The 16515-nt window shown below is 62.9% G+C and overlaps 1 protein-coding gene across 1 annotated transcript; it reads right to left on the reverse strand.

Moving 5' to 3' along the window:
- Nucleotides 1-168: 168 nt before the first annotated feature.
- CIB2 (calcium and integrin binding family member 2) lies at nucleotides 169-16121 on the reverse strand. The gene is made up of 6 exons (XM_002721601.6): nucleotides 15929-16121; nucleotides 10237-10271; nucleotides 4572-4683; nucleotides 3087-3234; nucleotides 829-1024; nucleotides 169-540 (listed from the first exon to the last, which is right to left on the reverse strand). The coding sequence occupies exons 1-6, from the start codon at nucleotides 15977-15979 to the stop codon at nucleotides 519-521; spliced, it is 564 nt and encodes a 187-aa protein (XP_002721647.2). The 5' UTR covers nucleotides 15980-16121; the 3' UTR covers nucleotides 169-518.
- Between the last annotated feature and the right edge of the window lie 394 nt (nucleotides 16122-16515).

The raw sequence follows: 16515 nt of genomic DNA on the forward strand, positions 1-16515 counted from the left end.
CCTGCGGGTGGCTTACGCCCCTGACTGGCCTGTGTGGCCCAGGAGGGTGGGCCGCATCACCCACAGGCCGCAGCTGCGCACACAGAAGGGGGCGGGGCGGGAAGACAGGGACCGGCAGGGCTGGGTGCGTGCAGTCCAGCCTCAGGTTCTGAGAAAAGACTGCATAGCTTGGTGAAACCCCAACTTTTTTTTTTTTTTTTTGCACCTTGTTCTGGGCGGTGGCTGGGGGCATCGGGCCAGCATACCCCACCACCTCTCCCAGCTCGTGGGGAGAGGCCTGGGGCATGGGGGCGGGCAGGGAGGGCCTGCAGCCCCCTTCCCTGGTGATGGGTCTTCTTGTTTGTTTTTGCTGAGAGGGCCACAGGAAGTGTTCGTGGGCGGAGACGCTGGAGGCTCCGGCTCCCTTCGTGGGCAGCTGGGAGGCCGCCCCTCCCCCACCGGTACAGAAAACAGGGCTGGCAGCATCAGCGGCGGCGGTGGCGGGGGGTGGGGTGCTCCCTGCCGCCTGGGCCCTGTCCTCAGATGCGGATGTGGAAGGTGCTGGAAAGAGAGAGGGCGGGAGCAAGTGAGAAGGCCTGGGCCCCACAGGTCCAAGGCTCCTGGTAGGGGAAGCTGGCCAGCACCCTGGGGAGCCCTGCCCGAGGGCGCCATCTACAATCCATCAGCTCCAAGGGCGGGAGCGACTGCCCAGAGACTCAGCCCCCACACCTGTCTGTCCGGCCGGCCCTGCAGGGGCCAGGAGCTGGGCCTTGCACGTGACACTCCCCGCTTCCTGTCCTGCACACCCCGCGAAGCCAGGCTGCCCGGCTGTGGCCCGTGGCCACGCACCTGAGGAAGTCGGGGGCCTTGGCGATCATGTCCTCGAAGTCGGCGAAGCCCAGCTTGCCGTCGCCGTCCAGGTCGGCCTCCTCGATGACCTTGTCGCACACCAGCACCACCTCGTCCTCGGCCAGCTCCGACTTGGTGAGCCGCGCCAGCGTCAGCTCCAGGTCCTCCTTGCAGATGAAGTTGTCGGTGTTGAAGTCTGGGGCGGGGGAGGGGAGGGAGACACTGAAGCTGGGGACCCGAGGGGTCCGGTCTCTGCGACCTTGTCCTTCCAGCCGGTCACACTGACGCCCCGGCAACACCAGGCACACTCTGGGGATGCGGGAGCCTTGTCCCCAGCTCACAGACACCAAGGGGGCGACCCATGCTGAACACTTATGGCACCCCAAAAGCCGCACGATGCTGGATGCACAGCCACGCCTCCAGACAGGGCAAAGAGCCAAATCCAAGGCTCCCCGGGCATCTCAGGCCACGTGCACCTGTTTCAGCCCATACTGTACCCTCTCAAGGCCCAGAGAAGCCCAGGGGTCGAGTCAAGGTCACAGCCGCCCACAGACGAATCACACACACGTGCTGGCCTACGCTTGTGGCGGGCCTGGTCAGATTCTACCCTTGGCCAAGGGCACTGCTGCTGCCCACGGTGCCCCGGACAGTGGCTTGGACCAACGGGTGCGGCACATGCAGCCCCCACGCCCCTCTTGCCACTTCCAGCCCAGCCGCCCGACCTCTGTCTGGGGTGCCCCCTTAGCCAGCTGAGCTCCAGCATCAGCTCCCAGGGATGGGGGGCTTCCGAGACGGAAGAGCCCCCTCCTGCTCCCACCAGACGGGCCTCGAGGTTCGCAGCGGTGATGTAAAAACCATCACTGTGCACGTGTGCATGTGTGCGTGCATGGGGCATGCTCTTCTGTTATTCTCCAAACAATCCCATCAGGTGGGCATCAGTCCCCACTACACAGGCGAAGGGGGGTGGGTGGGAAAGGCCAGGGCGCCGGCTGAGGTCACGGCCAGGCCGAGCCCGCTGCGTCACCTCTGCAGGCTCCAGTGCACACCCCTGGGCACGCACGAGGCGGGCTCTGTCTCAGCTCTCGGCAGAATCTTTGGAAACGCGTGCTGGCTGGCCTGCGGGATTCCTACAGCACAGGGGGGACAGGGATTCCTGTGCCCCTTTTCTAGGAGGAAACTGAGGCCTAGAAAAGTGGGTGAGACTCCCCAAGTCTAAGGCGCCGAGACCCCAGCCGCCTTTCCCTACTCCAGCGCCCAGCCTGGGGCAGCCAGGGGGTGATGTGGCCCCTTCCTCTGCTCTTATCCTGACCGGTCTGTGTGCCCTGGGCTCCCCGTCATGGGGAAGAGGTCAGCCCCTCCCAGGAGCACCAGTGTGGGCCCCAGACGTGAGCCATGGGGGGCCGAGGGTGGAGAGCAGGTCCCTCCTTTCTGATTCGCAGCCTCAGCGTGGGTGCACACCTGTGTCCCAGCCAAAGTCCTCTGAAAGAACCCGACAACAGTGATACGGACAGAGGGCCCCCGGGCGGGCCCAGCTGCCTTGGGGTCCCCCGACTGAACCAAGGTCCTGGGGACAGGTTTGCCCACCACTCTTCCGGCCCAGGACGGGGCCTCTGTGTCCCTGTCTGAGGCTGAGGACCTGATGCCAGCCCCCGTGGGTGACACGGTGGGTGGCGCTGTGGGTGCCATTCACTGCCTTTGGCTCTGGGAGACACATGGGTGCATGGCGCCCTCTGGTGGCTTGCAAGAGAGTGGCCCCAGGATGCCTCCCTTCAAGACATCGCCACCATGGCCCAGGCAGCCTCCCTGTCCCAAAAGCAGCCTGGCTCCTCCAGCTGCCCTCCCTCCCTGATTCCCCTCAGTGTCCGGAGCCCAGGTCTCCACTGCCCCTCACAGGCCTTCCAAATCTGCCCACCCTGTCCCAGGGGCCTGGAGCTGTCAGGGCCGCCCCCACCAGGCATGCCCACCCCTTTCTGCAGCTCACAGCACCTGTGGGTCCTCCAGGCCCTGCCTAAAAGCCCCTGCCCATGGAGAGTCCTCACGCTGCCCACCCTACCCGAGTCCTCCCCCTCTGTCCTCAGGGCCCCCTCCGCTGTCTCTCAGCGCCATCTGTCCCCAGGGTCACCCTGCTGGATGGGCCCTGCTCAGAGAGCTAGGCGACCTCGGGGAGGGGACCAGCCAGCCCTGCATGACCTGGTGCCCTGGCTACCAGGGCGGGGCCTTGAGCTGCCCATCACGAAAGACCTCGGGGTCCCCCTCACCGTAGATCTTGAAGGCATAGTTGGCCTTCAGCTCCCGGGGTGCTGACTCGCACAGCACGGAAAACATGTCCACGAAGTCGTTGAAGGTGAGGTTGCCCTCGCCGTCCTCCGAGAAGGCCTCCACGATCCTCTCCTTGAAGGGGTTCTCCTGCAGGAACAGCCACGGCGATCACCCGGCGCCTGGGAAGCCAGACTGCTCCCGGCTGCCCCCGCCCCCTGAGCCTCCACCTCCCGATCTGGAAGATGGGCGCAGCAGCCAGGTCGGCCAGTCTGGGCTGTGCGGGAAGCACAGACCCCATGGGGCCTCACCGGAGGCACTGCTCATCTGGGGCAGGGCCAGGGTTCACCCCGCGGCCCGGAGCTGCGCACACAGGCTTCAGCCTCGGTGCAGGGCCCCGGGCCAGGGCCACGCTCAGCTCAGGCCACGTCAGGCCAGGATCACGGGAGGCAGAAGGCAGCCCCCGGGGGTCTGGTAGCTGGACAAGATGAACACATGGGCCATAGGAAGTGCAGGCGCCAGGCCACAGCCTCCAGCCCCCACCCCCACCACAGCTCCTCCCAAGCCACGGCTCTCAGCCTCTCTGCTGGAGTTCCTCCAGTCCAGCCCATGCCTGGCTCAGGGACAGAGCCAAGGGCGCCTGCCCACGAGGGCCTCGTGGCCTCCTGTCCCCCTCAAGCTAGACCAGGTGCTTGTCCAGGACCAGGCCTGGGGCTCATTGTCTCTGGAGACTGAGCTCACAACCCGGCTGAGTGACACTATGGGACACCCAGACCCCACGTCCAGGCCCCACAGCCCAGGCCCAGCGAGGGGCGATTTTCAACGTCCCACATCTCTGCGGTGTGTGCCCCGGATGCCCAAACACTGTCCTGTATTGGGGTGCACCTGACCTGTGGGGGGCCAGGAACTTGTGAAACAGTCACTCATACGAGGGTCCTCCAAGAAGCTGGTGGGAAATGGAACGAAAGCCACGCATAACGGGGTCTCCAAAAAGATCATGCAAACACGCGTGGATCTCCAGGTCTTTCTGCACTGGAGCGAATTCATCTTCTCATTCCATTTTCCCACGAGCGGCTGACGTCCCCCGGTGCTGGGACACCAGCGGCATCGGCTTCCCCGGGGCTCTGCTGGAGGCGACCCAATCGTGACCCTGCCCCAGATGCGCTGACCCTGAGCCAGCGTCTGGGAGCACTCCCCAGGTGGCCTGGGTGCGCAGCAAAGGCCAAGGGGTGAGGCTGTGGGCAACCCCGCTGGCCTCAGCGAGACCAAGAGGAGAGAGAAAAGCTACCCCCACGCCCGTAGCATGCGTCCACAGGGTGCAGGCAAGGAAGCTAGGGCACAGGGAAGCTTAGGGGTCTGCGCAGGGCCACACCGCTGCAGAGAGTAGAGCGAGGGCTTGGCCCGGATCCGCTGGTGCCTGCTGGTGCAGAGGTGCACACGTCCCGGTGCCCTGCGGCCCCGCCCCTGGCGCGAGGCCCGGCTCGTACCCGGAGCTCCGGCATCTGGATGATGAGGCTCATGGGCACGTGGACGATGGGGCTCTTCCTGTAGTCCATGGGAACGAGGTTGGGGGCCAGCTCGTAGAACCGCGCGTGCAGCCTTCGGGGAAATACAGGCAGAGTGCTGGAGAGGCGCCACCCAGAGCGCCCCACCCCCCGCCGCCCTCCATTGACCTGCTCGGCTGAGGGGTCTGGGAGGGAGGTGGGCTCCAGGACACCCCCCACCCCGGGGCCTGCAGCCAAGAGCTTTTCATTTCCCCACTTGGGGCTCTCGTAAGGGTCCTCCGTGTGCCAGGCACGGAGCCCCCCACTCACACCCCCTTCCCACCAGCATGCACACAGAGGCCTCCTGACTCAGTGCCCAGCCCCGGGGGGAGGGGCGGGCACACCCCGAGGGCCACAGTGGTGCTCAGAGCGGAGACTCTCACCCACTCCTCATCCCGCAGACCAGGGGTTCCCGGCCCCATCCCTGGCTGTGAGTGGGCCTCTCTCTAGCTGGGCACCGAGGGGACAGAGCACCGCCCTGGGCCGGGCCGTCCTCCCTGGCGGGCCAGGGTTGCCTGCTCTCTGTGGTGCTCCCACCCTGTGCTCAGGGCCACATCCTCCCAGGACACATGCCCCCCCCCCAAAACACACTGCTCGGGCCCTCGAGGGTGGGAGGCAGCCTGACTCCATCTCACTCGGAAGCCCCTTCCCCCTTATCCGGGTCCCCACCACCCCAGAGACCAGAAGCCCATCCTAAGAAAGTGTCCATAAAGTGCTGTGGGGGAAGGGAGAGCAGAACAGGTGCATGGGGCCATGCCCTGGCCAAGGTGACACCCCAGGCTGCTGGAGAGGCAGAATTACAGAGAGAGGGAGAGACAGAGAGAGAGGTCTTCCATCCACTGGTTCACTCCCAAATGGCCACAACGGCCAGAGCTGGGCCAATCTGAAGCCAGGAGCCAGGAGCTTCTCCAGGTCTCCCGTGGGTGCAGGGGCCCAAGGACTTGGGCCATCTTCTGCTGCTCTCCCAGGCCCCAGCAGAGAGCTGGATGGGAAGAGGAGCAGCCGGGCATGCATCAGCATCTGTATGGGATGCTTGTGCTGCAGGTGGAAGTTTAACCTACTATACCACAGCTGAGTTACAGAAAGAGGTAGAGACAGAGAGAGAGAGAGAGAGAGAGAGAGAGAGAGGTCTTCCATCTGCTGGTTCACTCCCCAGCGGATGGAAGACCTCTCTCTCTCTCTCCCTGTAACTCTGCCTCTCAAATAAATAAATTAAATCTTAGAAAAGAAGCAGCTGTTGTGGCTCAGGGGGTTAAGCCACCAGTATCAGAGCCCAGTGTCATGTCCCAGCTGCTCTGCTTCCAATCTGGTTCCCTGCTAACGCGTCTGAGAAAGCAGCAGGCGATGGCTCAAGTTCAAGGGCCCCTGCCGCCCACATGGGAGACCTGGATGGAGTTCCAGGCTCCTGGCTTTGGCCTGCCCCAGCTTCCATCAGTGTGGCCATGTGGGGTGTGAACTGGCAGATGGAAAGATCTCTGCCACCCTTTCAAATAAATAATTCTTTTAAAAAGTCACACGTCATATGTTTGCGGACATGGTCCCTGTGAAGTGGGAGTGCAGAGGGGGGCAGGACGGGGCTAACTTCCACTGACTACTCTGCTTACTTTTTTTTTTTTTTTTTTTTTTTTTTTTTGACAGGCAGAGTGGACAGTGAGAGAGAGAGAGAGAAAGGTCTTCCTTTGCCATTGGTTCACCCTCCAATGGCCGCCACGGCCAGCGCACCGCGCTGATCCGATGGCAGGAGCCAGGTGCTTCTCCTGGTCTCCCATGGGGTGCAGGGCCCAAGCACCTGGGCCATCCTCCACTGCACTCCCTGGCCACAGCAGAGAGCTGGCCTGGAAGAGGGGCAACTGGGACAGAATCCGGCGCCCCGACCGGGACTAGAACCCGGTGTGCCAGCGCCGCAAGGCGCAGGATTAGCCTAGTGAGCCGCAGCGCCGGCCTTACTCTGCTTACTTCTGAACTGTTTCAACGTTCAAAGTTACTAATAAAAATTTTAAATATAGATTATTTTTGGTAATTAAAAACTTGGAATTCCGAGGAAAACAGAAACAACGATGTTTTAGCAGAGGCTAAAGGGGCTGGCTCTGGGGCAGGCGTGGTGGTGCAGCTGGTGAGCCGCTCCCTGGGACGCCGGCATCCCACGTGCATACTGCAGGGTCGGCTTGAGTCCCTGCTGCTCTGCTGCCACCCCAGCTTCCGGCTAATGCAAACTCAGGGAGGCAGCAGATGATGGCCACAGTGCTTGGGCCCCTGTTAGCCGTGAGGGAGACCTGGATGGAGTTCCTGGCCCCTGGCTTCAGTCTAGCCCAGCCCTGGCTGTAGAGGGGGCATTTGAGGAGTGAAGCAGTAGACAGGAGTTTGCTTTCTGTCTCTCAAAGGAATTTTTAAAGATTTTTTTTTAAGATGTCAGATGCCTATAATCACTATAATTGTATGAGAGTAACATTTCCCTCCGGAGTGCTATGCAATGTAATTAGTTATGACAATAAAATAATTTGTTTAGATATTGGAAAGGAAGAGGCAAATCATCGGAATTTGCTGGAAAACCAAAAACGGTCCTGGGGGGCTGGCGCTGTGGCATAGTGGGTTAAAGCCCCAGCCTGCAGTGCCGGCATCCCATATGGGTGTTGGTTCGAGTCCTGGCTGCTCCACTTCTGATCCAGCTCTCTGCTGTGGCCTGGGAAAGCAGTGGAAGATGGCCCAAGTCCTTGGGCCCCAGCACCCATGTGGGAGACCTGGAAGAAGCTCCTGGCTCCTGGCTTCGGATCAGCTCAGCTCTGGCCGTTGCGGTTATTTGGGGAGTGAACCAGAGGATGGAAGATGCTTCTGTCTCTCCCTCTCTCTGTAACTCTGCCTCTCAAATAAACAAATAAAAAAGGTAAAAAATAAAACACCACAATCCTAAAGAAAATCTGCCCAGGATCAACTTCAGAATTTGGCAGCCTGATTCCAAGTTTGTGTGGGGGCAGGCATCAACAAATACTTAAAACCCACCCTCCCTCACAGTCTGCATTTGAGGAAAATGAGGTATAAAGAAACACCTGCTGGGGCTGGCACTGGGACACAGTAGACTAAGCCTACTATGTGGCGACAGCATCCCATATGGGCACCAGTTCGAGTCCCAGCTCCTCCTCTTGCGACCCAGCTCTCTGCTGTGGCCTGGGAAGAAGCTCCTGGCTCCTGGCTTCAGACCGGCCCAGCCCTGGCTGTTGCAGCCAATTGGGGAGTGAACCAGGGGATGGAAGACCTCTCTCTCTCTCTCTGCCTCTCCTTCTTTCTCTGTGTAACTCTGCCTTTCAAATAAATAAATAAATCTTTAAAAAAAAAAAGATTTGGAGAAAATAAACAGTAAGGTAACAAACAGGCAAGCACTTGGGGTGCTGGCTGGGTGGGCGTCTCATAAGGAGGACCAAGGCTGGCCCCTCACTCAGGAGCCGAGCTGTGGCTCTAAGCTCTCAGCTGGGGGCAGCAGGTGGCTGCACGGGGTGGAGGAGCTGTGCCCTGGGGAGCAACTGGATCCCCGGTTATCTGTGTCTCGGCATCACTGCCCCAGGAGCTGGGCCCCAGGCTCAAGTTTCTTCCTGGCCAACTGCTCAGGACTCAGGTACAGCTCACTCAGGAAGCCCTGGTGGGGGGAGGGGGCTGGCCCTGGCCTCAGCTATGGACAGGGTACAGGGTTCACCTGGAGGGGCCGGCCAGTCACATCGGCCACGACCGCAGCCCAGCGAGGAGCGAGGGGCCGAGAAGGGGATGAGCCTGGCCTGGCCCCTCCAGGGATGGTCATCCCAGGCCCCGCCCCATCTCACGACTCTGCCCAGGGTGGGCCCCAGCCGCAGATGTGGCCACTGGAACCAGAGGGTGCCATATGGTAGGGACCAGGTCCCAGGGCTGCCCGCCCCGCAGGAGGAAAGGCCTACTCTCTGGGGTCCCCATGAGCACTAACCCAGAGGCGGAGCCTAAGGGAACCAGTGACAGATGGGTGGGGGCTCAGGAAGGGGCACCCGGCTGCCCGCAGGAGCTCATTGCCACTTTGGGGACCTCAGGCCTGGCCTCAGCTCTGGTGCTGAGCTCAGAGCCGGGGGTGCTGACAGCAGAGTCCAGGGCCAGAGACACCCCAAGGCCTCTCATCCTGGATCCGATTCCTGGCCGGGCCTTTGAGCCACTCTTCCCCCACATGCCAGGCTGGGGTGCAGTGGGGCAAGGGCACAGGCCTGCTTCCCTGTGACATTCTCTCCAGCTGCCCGTCCTGCCTGCCTTCAGCCCCCTGCTCCCAGGCTCACCACCGGCTTACAAGTGCCACGGCCAAGGCCAGTCGTGGGGCAGCCCCAGCCCTGCCTGACAGCAAGTGTTGGGGAAGCCAGGCCCCCGAGCCTACAAGCCCACAGGGCCCCAGGAAGCTGTGAGAGCATGGGGGTGTCGGGAAGGGGGACGTGCAGAGGAGACACCGTGGAATCGGATCTGGAAGGGTGCATGGTGTTGACGATACAGCGGGTGAGATGGGGCTTTACAGGGTGCAGGGAGGTGCAGCCAGTGCAGAGGCTGGGGGGGGGGGGGCAAGGGGCTGCTGCTGCCAGAATGGAGGTGGCCTTGGCCTTGACGAAGGTGGGGCCGAGGGGGAGGGAGCCCCTGCAGCAGGGATGCAGCCAGGCTGAGGGTTTGTGCCGGGGCTGGAAGAAGGCAGAAGCGTCATAAGAAACCCAGGAGCAATGTTTCGGGGGGCCTTAGCCCACATGGCTCCGGCTGCCACTGGATCCCACTGCCCAGCACCGCACCTGCTACCACCATCCCCAAGAGACACAGAGGCAGAGGGAGGGCCGCAGGCTGGCCTGTGGGGGCAGGGCTGTCAATCACATGGAACTAAAGCCCAGGTCACCGACACCAGGCCTGGGGGCTCACCCCTTGCTCTGCCTCCCGGAGGCAGTGGAAGTGGGGTGACCCCTGACCACACAGGGCAGCACTGTCTCAGTCCACGCAGGGCGGTCAGGGTGGCAACGGCTGCAGCTCCAGCCCCTGCCTGCCTGCCTGTCCACCTCCCAGGAAGGTGACCCCGGGGCTTGCTGGCTTTGGGTACCACCGACAGCTCAGGCAGGGGGCCCAGCAGCACCCTGGGACAGCTTCCCGTACTCTGTGATCCTGGGCTTCATAGGCTACCAACCCCCTTCAGTCTCCCCATCCAGCACCAGGCCCTGCACCCCCAAAGCAGACCCAGAGAGGAAGGAGACCCCCTAAGGGATGGCTCAGGGTGGGGGTGCACTTCAGAACGTGCCCTTTGACTCCAGACACCCCAGGAGTGGGAGGACCCCCAGCCTAACATACAGGGGCTCCCCGCAGTGGCAGGCCTGGGACAGGGGCACTCAGCCCCCTCTGTAGAGGGGAGAAGAGTCCCTTGTTAGGAGGTCACAGCCACAGTGAAGATTAAACAAACACGTGCCTGTAACCTCCCGCACGGAGCCCGGCACACAGCAAGGCCCTGCTCGGTCCCCTGTGGGAGATGGGGGGCCCTGGAACCAGGAGAGGCCTGGGGTCATGGAGTCTCACCTCACCCCCTCCCCGTCCCCTCCCAGCCCCGGGGCTGGGGGAGGGGTGACCAGGAAGCGGCACTTACTTGAGGATGTCCTTCTTGTTGAAGAATGTGCAGTCCTGTGGGGGAAACACACACACAGTGGCTGCACAGCCCGGCTCGTCCCTTGGTGCCATGCGACCACCCCAGCAGCCGTGGCGGGGGCCAAAGAATCGCTGCTACCCCCTCCACTGGGGACAGCAGAAGGTCCAGAGAATGCCCCTGATGCTTTGGAGGGCCCTGAGCTGGGCCTGGGGAACTGAGTGAGGCGGGGGCTGCAGGTCGGGGGGCAGCACTCGGCTCCCGGGCTGATGATCTGATCTCAGAGCTCCTGTCTGGGTCAGGACGGAGGGCCTGGGCCCACAGCTCCGCCCGTCCAAGGTGAGCACCAGCTACCAGGGGTCTGCCCGGGAGTCTGCGAGGACAGCCACAGAGCCGGGCCTGCAGGGGAAGCGTGGAGGCAAACAGCACCCAGCGCTGTGCCCATTCCTGCCCCCGGGCTCCTCCGCCTTTGCCCACTGCTTCAGCGAGAAGCAAGGAGGCCTGCGAGGCTCTGCAGTGCCCAGAGCCCATGGGGCCTCCCGGGGCCATGTACTGCGCAGAGCTGCCTCTGCTGAGGAGTGAGAGGCCACAGCCCAGGCTGCAGCGGGCAGGCCAGCCCTGTTTGAGATGCGAAGCCGCCGGAGACCAGGGCGACTGCGCCGCCCTTTGGGAGGGCCGAAGACGGACACCCCTGGGATGCACACACAGCAGAGTGTCCACAGGGTGCCCACAGGAGGGCTTCAGGGGAGCAAGCTGGGGGGATTTCCAGGCCCCCTTCAGCCCAGCAAGTCTGTCCTGAGCCACCTGCTGCTCCCCACACTGCCTTGTCTTTCTTGGAAATGTACGGGTTTCTCCTGGTGGCTGGGGGGCGGGCTTGGCTTTGCCTCGGGCAGTGGCTGGCTCCTCCGTAGGAGCCAAGATTCTGGCTGGGGAAGCAGCACCCCCCACCCCAGCCTAGCAGGGATAAGACTCGGACAGGCTGGAGCCACAGCAGCTGACTTTTGAGCAGACCCCAGACCCCTGCAGCAGAGACGGGTGTCGGGTCGCAGTGGATTAAACCGCCACTTGTGACACTGGCATTCCACATCGCAGTGCTGGTTAAGCCCCGGCTATTCCGCCTCTGATCCCGCTCCCTGCTAATGCACCTGGGAAGGCAGCAGATGGTGGCCCAAGTGCTTGGGCCCCAGGTGGAGTTTTGGCTCCTGGCTTCAGCCTGGCCCACACCTGGCTGTTGAGGCATTTGGGGAAGAAAACCAGCAGATGGAAGATCTCTCTCTCTCTCTCTCTGTGTTACTCTGCCTTTCATAATAAATAATAACAGTTTTTAAAAGATAATTAAAATAATAAATCAATCTCTTTTTAAAAAAAATAAGCAACCTGCAGCAGGTGCAGGGAGCCTGGCAGAGCCTTCCAGCTGTGGGCTTCCCTCCACCCCAGAGCTGGCCCTGGAGCCGAAAGGAGTCCAGTGGGGGGAAGGGAGGGCCAGGGCCCTCCCCCTCCCAGCAGACTGGGAGGAGGGAGCAGTCCGGGTTCCTGCTCCATTCTCCCCTCCCTTCTCTTGGGTTGGGTCCTGACCCGAGCGTTGTGTGGGCAAGAACTGCCAGAGCTCCCCCCACCCTCCATAACCCTGCCCCTGGTCCCAGGCAGGTCCGTCTCTGCACCTGCGGCCCTCAAGGCAGGGTCCTGGACCAGCTGCACCAGCAGCCCCGGGGAGCCTGGTGGAAATGCAGATTCTCTGGCCCCACCCAGGATCTCCTGAGTCAGAAACTGAGTGCATTTTAAAAGGCCCTCCCTGTGATGCAGACCTTGGCTAAGGTGTGAGGTGCCCTGTTCTGCGGGAGCTGTCTGTGATACCTGTGCCCCCTCCCCCACCACCCCTCTGCAGCCCCTGATCCAGGCACCAGCGGTCCCGGCAGCCACTCCGGTGACTCCAGTGTGCTGGCCGGGCTGGGAGCCGCATGTGTGACGGCGCACCTGGCACATGGGGCTCGGAACATCCCCCTCCTAGCCTACGGGGGAAGTGGCTGTCTTCCTGTTTGACAGACGGGAAAGTCGAGGCCCAGCAAACCTGAACAGCTGGCCCTGAGGTGCACACACAGCACAGGAGGGCTGGGACCTGCTCTCAGGCCTGTGTCCTCCCTGACCACTGCAGACAGCCGCAGGCCACCCACGATCGTCACACACCAGCCACACCTTGTCCTCCTTCTGCTGCGATTTCACCGCCGCTGGTGGGATGAGTGAGCAGACTGCCCCGCACACCTGCCAAGCAGCTGCCACCTCCGCGGCCACGGAAGAGCTCACGGGAGGCACTGCCCCTGTTGGCCTCACCTGGCTCCCCGGATAAATGTCCGGCAACGGCCGGCTCCTGACTTCAGTACTGGGGGCAGAGCTGCTATGCGCCTGCTCACTTACGGCCGCTCTGCTTTCCAAGTGTTGGCCTGTTTTCCTGGGAGTCACTGTGGGGCTTGTAGCAAGTGGAATTAAAAGGTAAGTTCATTTTGATGCAAAAATTTTTGAAATCAATAATTTTTTATAATACATATTTTCAATGAACTTTCTGAATATCTTTTATATGCGTGGATTTTTAAAAATTTTTTTCTTTTGTATCAAGATAAACTTACAGGGCAGGCATCTGGCATAGGTGTTAAGCCGCCAAAATGTCTACACCACGAGTTGGAGCGCCTGAGTTTTGAGTCCTGGGTCCCCTCCACTCCTAATGCCAGCTTCCTGTTCTGTACACCTTGGAAGGCAGCAGTGATGGCTCAAGCAGTCAGGTCCCTGCCAGCCACGTGGGAGACCTGGGTGGAGCTCCTGGCTCCCAGTGTCTGCCTGTCCCAGCCCCGGTTGTGGTAGGCATTTGGGGAGTGAATCAGTGGATGGGTGCTCTCTCCATCTGCCTAGCTCTCTCTCTCTCTCTCTCTTTTTTTTTAAGATTTATTTATTTGAAAGTCAGAGTTACATAGAGAGAGAAGGAGAGGCAGAGAGAGAGAGGTCCTCCATCCGCTGGTTCACTCTCCAATTGGCTGCAACAGCTGAATCTGCGCCTATCCAAAGCCAGGAGCTTCATCCGGGTCTCCCACATGGGTGCAGAGGTCCTTGGGCCATCTTCCACTGCTTTCCTAGGCCATAGCAGAGAACTGGATCAGAAGCAGAGCATCTGGGACTCGAACCGGTGCCCATATGGGGATGCCAGCATGGCAGGTGGCGGCTTTACCTGCTATGCCACAACGCTGGTCCCCAACTGCCTCTCAAACAAATAAAGAAATACATCTTTGAATTCCATTTCCAGGTCCCCTCATACTCCGCGCCGGTCAGCACGTTGCTCCTGACAGCTCCTAGGGACACAGGCAAAGGTTCCAGCCCAGGTCAGGGTGGTGAGGGGCAGGAACGAGGGGACCTCGCCAAGGAGCTGGGCCCTCAGGACGGTGGGTGCAGGACACAGCACAGGCTGGGCTTGCCAGGGGAACCCCCGACGTCTTCCCAGTAGGACTGAGCTCCGCCACAAGCCTGCATTCGCTCTGTCCCCTGCCCGGAGTCCCCTCCTCCTCCTCCAGCTTGTCCAAATCCCCCCCCATTCTCAGAAGTTCTCCCAGGAGGGCTACCTTTTCCTGCTTCCTATGCGCCTGGTCTGCCCCCACCAGTAGGCAGGAGCCAAGCCATAGCCCGCAGCGGCCGGGGTGGAAGCCACCGGCCACCTGCCGCAGCACTGCCAGCCGACACCATGCCGCAACAGGTCAGCTGCACCGGCACCTCAGGGGCTCCCACCAGAGCCCAGTCCCATGACTTAGTGGGGTGGGCAGTTACTCCCACTTCAGAGGGGGGGCCGCTGAGGCCCAGGAGAGGGCAGTGGCCCGAGAGGCCACACAGCTCCAACCGCCCGGGTGCGACTCCAACCCAAGGCTTGAGAAGAGTTGTGTGGGGTCTCCTGGCCTCCCAGAGCCCAGGATTCATTCATTCATCCGATAGCATCCCCAGGTCTTCTTCAACGCCTGGGCAGGGGCCACACAGACAGGGAGCTGGAGGGGAACCAGGGACGCGACCCAGCCTAACCCTCTGCGACCACCAGACAGACTGCGGGTGTGTGTGTGCACCCGGGGCCCGCTGGGTACTGCCAGCTGAACGGGCTGTGAGGAGGATGCCAGGCAGGGGGCCGGGGGGAGGCTTGGCCTGGGCAGAGGATGGCAAAGGGGGGGTGGGCACCAGGAGAACTGGCCACAGGGAGAGGGTGCTGGGCTAGGATGGGGAGCCCCCCGGGCTGGGGAATCCCAAGACGAGGAGGGGGCTGTGCTCAGGGTCTCCGCCCCCCTCCCCCGCCCCGGCCCCTTGGCCTGGAGCTGGCAGGAGAGGCCGGGGAAGGCGGTGGGGGCTCTAAGGTTTCACAGCTCTCATTTCTCCCACCCGGCCTGGCAAAGCCTCGAGTGGGTAACCCAATGCCGGGCTGGTCTGAGTGGGAACCCAGGCTCTCTATCCCTACAGGCTGCCTGCTTCCTGGGGCCACCTTTATCCAAGCTGTGCCCCCTCCTCCAACCTGGAATGCCTCTTCGTGGTCCCTGCTGGGCAAAAGCCCACCCATTTCCAAGGGCCTGCTCTAAGGCGGCCTGTTTCTAACCCTTGCAGGCAAAGCCGGAGCCCTCTCCTCTGCTGGCCTCCACTGCCCACCCCTGCCCCCCCAGGACACACTCCAGCCCCAGCCCCACACCGGGGCCCCACTGGAGGCAACACCCTGTCTCTTGAGGCCTGGAAGCACCCACGGGGCAGGCCAGCCTCGGACCCACAGCTCCATTTCCTGGGTGAGCCCTGCCACGCGAGGCACTGGGTGCCTCTCAGCCTCTGTGGTCTCCCCTGTTCAATGGGGCTAACCATGCCCTCGCTGCGATCATCGAATGAGGGCAGCGGCCACAGCTGTATGTATGCATGCATACAGCAGGTGCTCACTAAACAGGGCTCTCTGCTCTTGGGAAGTGACGGACAACCCCGGCTTGCAGAAAGCGGGTCTGCATTTTACCTCCACCCACATCGGGGGCCTCACGCTGCCCACTCTCCTTGCGCTGAGATAACCATTCACGAAGGCAACGGGCAGGTAGGGAGACCCTGCTGGAGCTGTGTCCTCCAGGTGGGCAGGCGACGCCACAGTCCCGGGCCCTCTGCCCGCGGGAGCCAGGGAAGCCATCAGAGGGCAGAGAAGGGGGCCCGGGGCCTGGTGGGTGGGGGTCCTGAGGCTGCTGCGGTGCAGGGGCCAGGCAAGGGGCTGGGGAGACTGAGGCTGTGGAGGCCACTGGGCAGCGGCCCGGGCCCAGGGCAAGCCCGGGGGGCTGCACTTCACCCCGCGACCACAGAATATGTTTTTTGCAGGGGTGGGAGGCAATGGGGGTCCCGGTGTGGACAGCTGGCCCTGAGGCTGGGAGCCTTGGAAGGATCTAAAGGGGGGGGGAGCGGGGGTCAGAGGGAGCTTAGAGGGGCAGTGTGGGGAGGCTGGTACCTGGCTGGGGCAGGTTCCGCCCGGGGGGGATTGGAGGCAGGTTCGGGTCCAGCCCCGGGGCCAGGGAGTCATGGAGACTGCATACTCGCAGCAAGGCGCGCCTCGGACGATCTCCCAATTGGGGAAACTGAGGCTCGGCCAGGGGGGAGTCCCCGCGCCAAGGTCACGCCGCGAGGTGAACGCGGAGGGAGGCCTGGGCGGGCGCGCCGGGCTCACCTGGTAGTTGTCCAGCTGCTCCTCGGTGAAGATGGTCTGCTTGTTCCCCATGGTGGCCGCCGCGCCGTCCGAGCCCGCCAGCCTCCCATCCGCGCCCGCCGGAGCCCCGCGGCCCTCGCCGGCCCCGCGGCGGGCAGCGTCCCACGGCGCCCGGCCCCGCCGCCTCGCCCCGCCTCGGCCCGCAGCTCGCCGCGAGGGGGCGCGCGCGGCGGTGACTCCGCCCCCGGCGCCCGCAGCGGCGCGCGCCCGGCCCGGCCCGGCTCCGCTCCGCGGGGCGCGCGCGGTGCCCACCAGGGGGCGGCCCTGTCCGCGCGCGCCCCGCGGCCGCCGCAGCGCCCGGTGCGGGGCCGGGCGAGCCGCCCAGGGGTGCCGCGGGTGTGAGAAGCAGGGCAAGGGGCTGGTGGCCGCGAGACCGTGCGCCTGCCCGGTGCCTCCCGCCGAGGAGGGGGCCGCCGCGGCGTGACCTCCAGGGTCCGGGGAAGCCGAGCGCGCCCTTGACCGAGGCCCTCGGGGGTTCCTCAGGGCGGATTTGCTGGGCTCAGGGATGCCGACGTGGGCGGTTGCGAGGACGAAGGACTTGCGCGGTC

The sequence above is a fragment of the Oryctolagus cuniculus genome, chromosome 12 (genome assembly GCF_051225735.1).
Source record: "Oryctolagus cuniculus isolate XC-2025 breed Fujian yellow rabbit chromosome 12, ASM5122573v1, whole genome shotgun sequence".
Lineage (NCBI taxonomy): Eukaryota > Metazoa > Chordata > Mammalia > Lagomorpha > Leporidae > Oryctolagus > Oryctolagus cuniculus.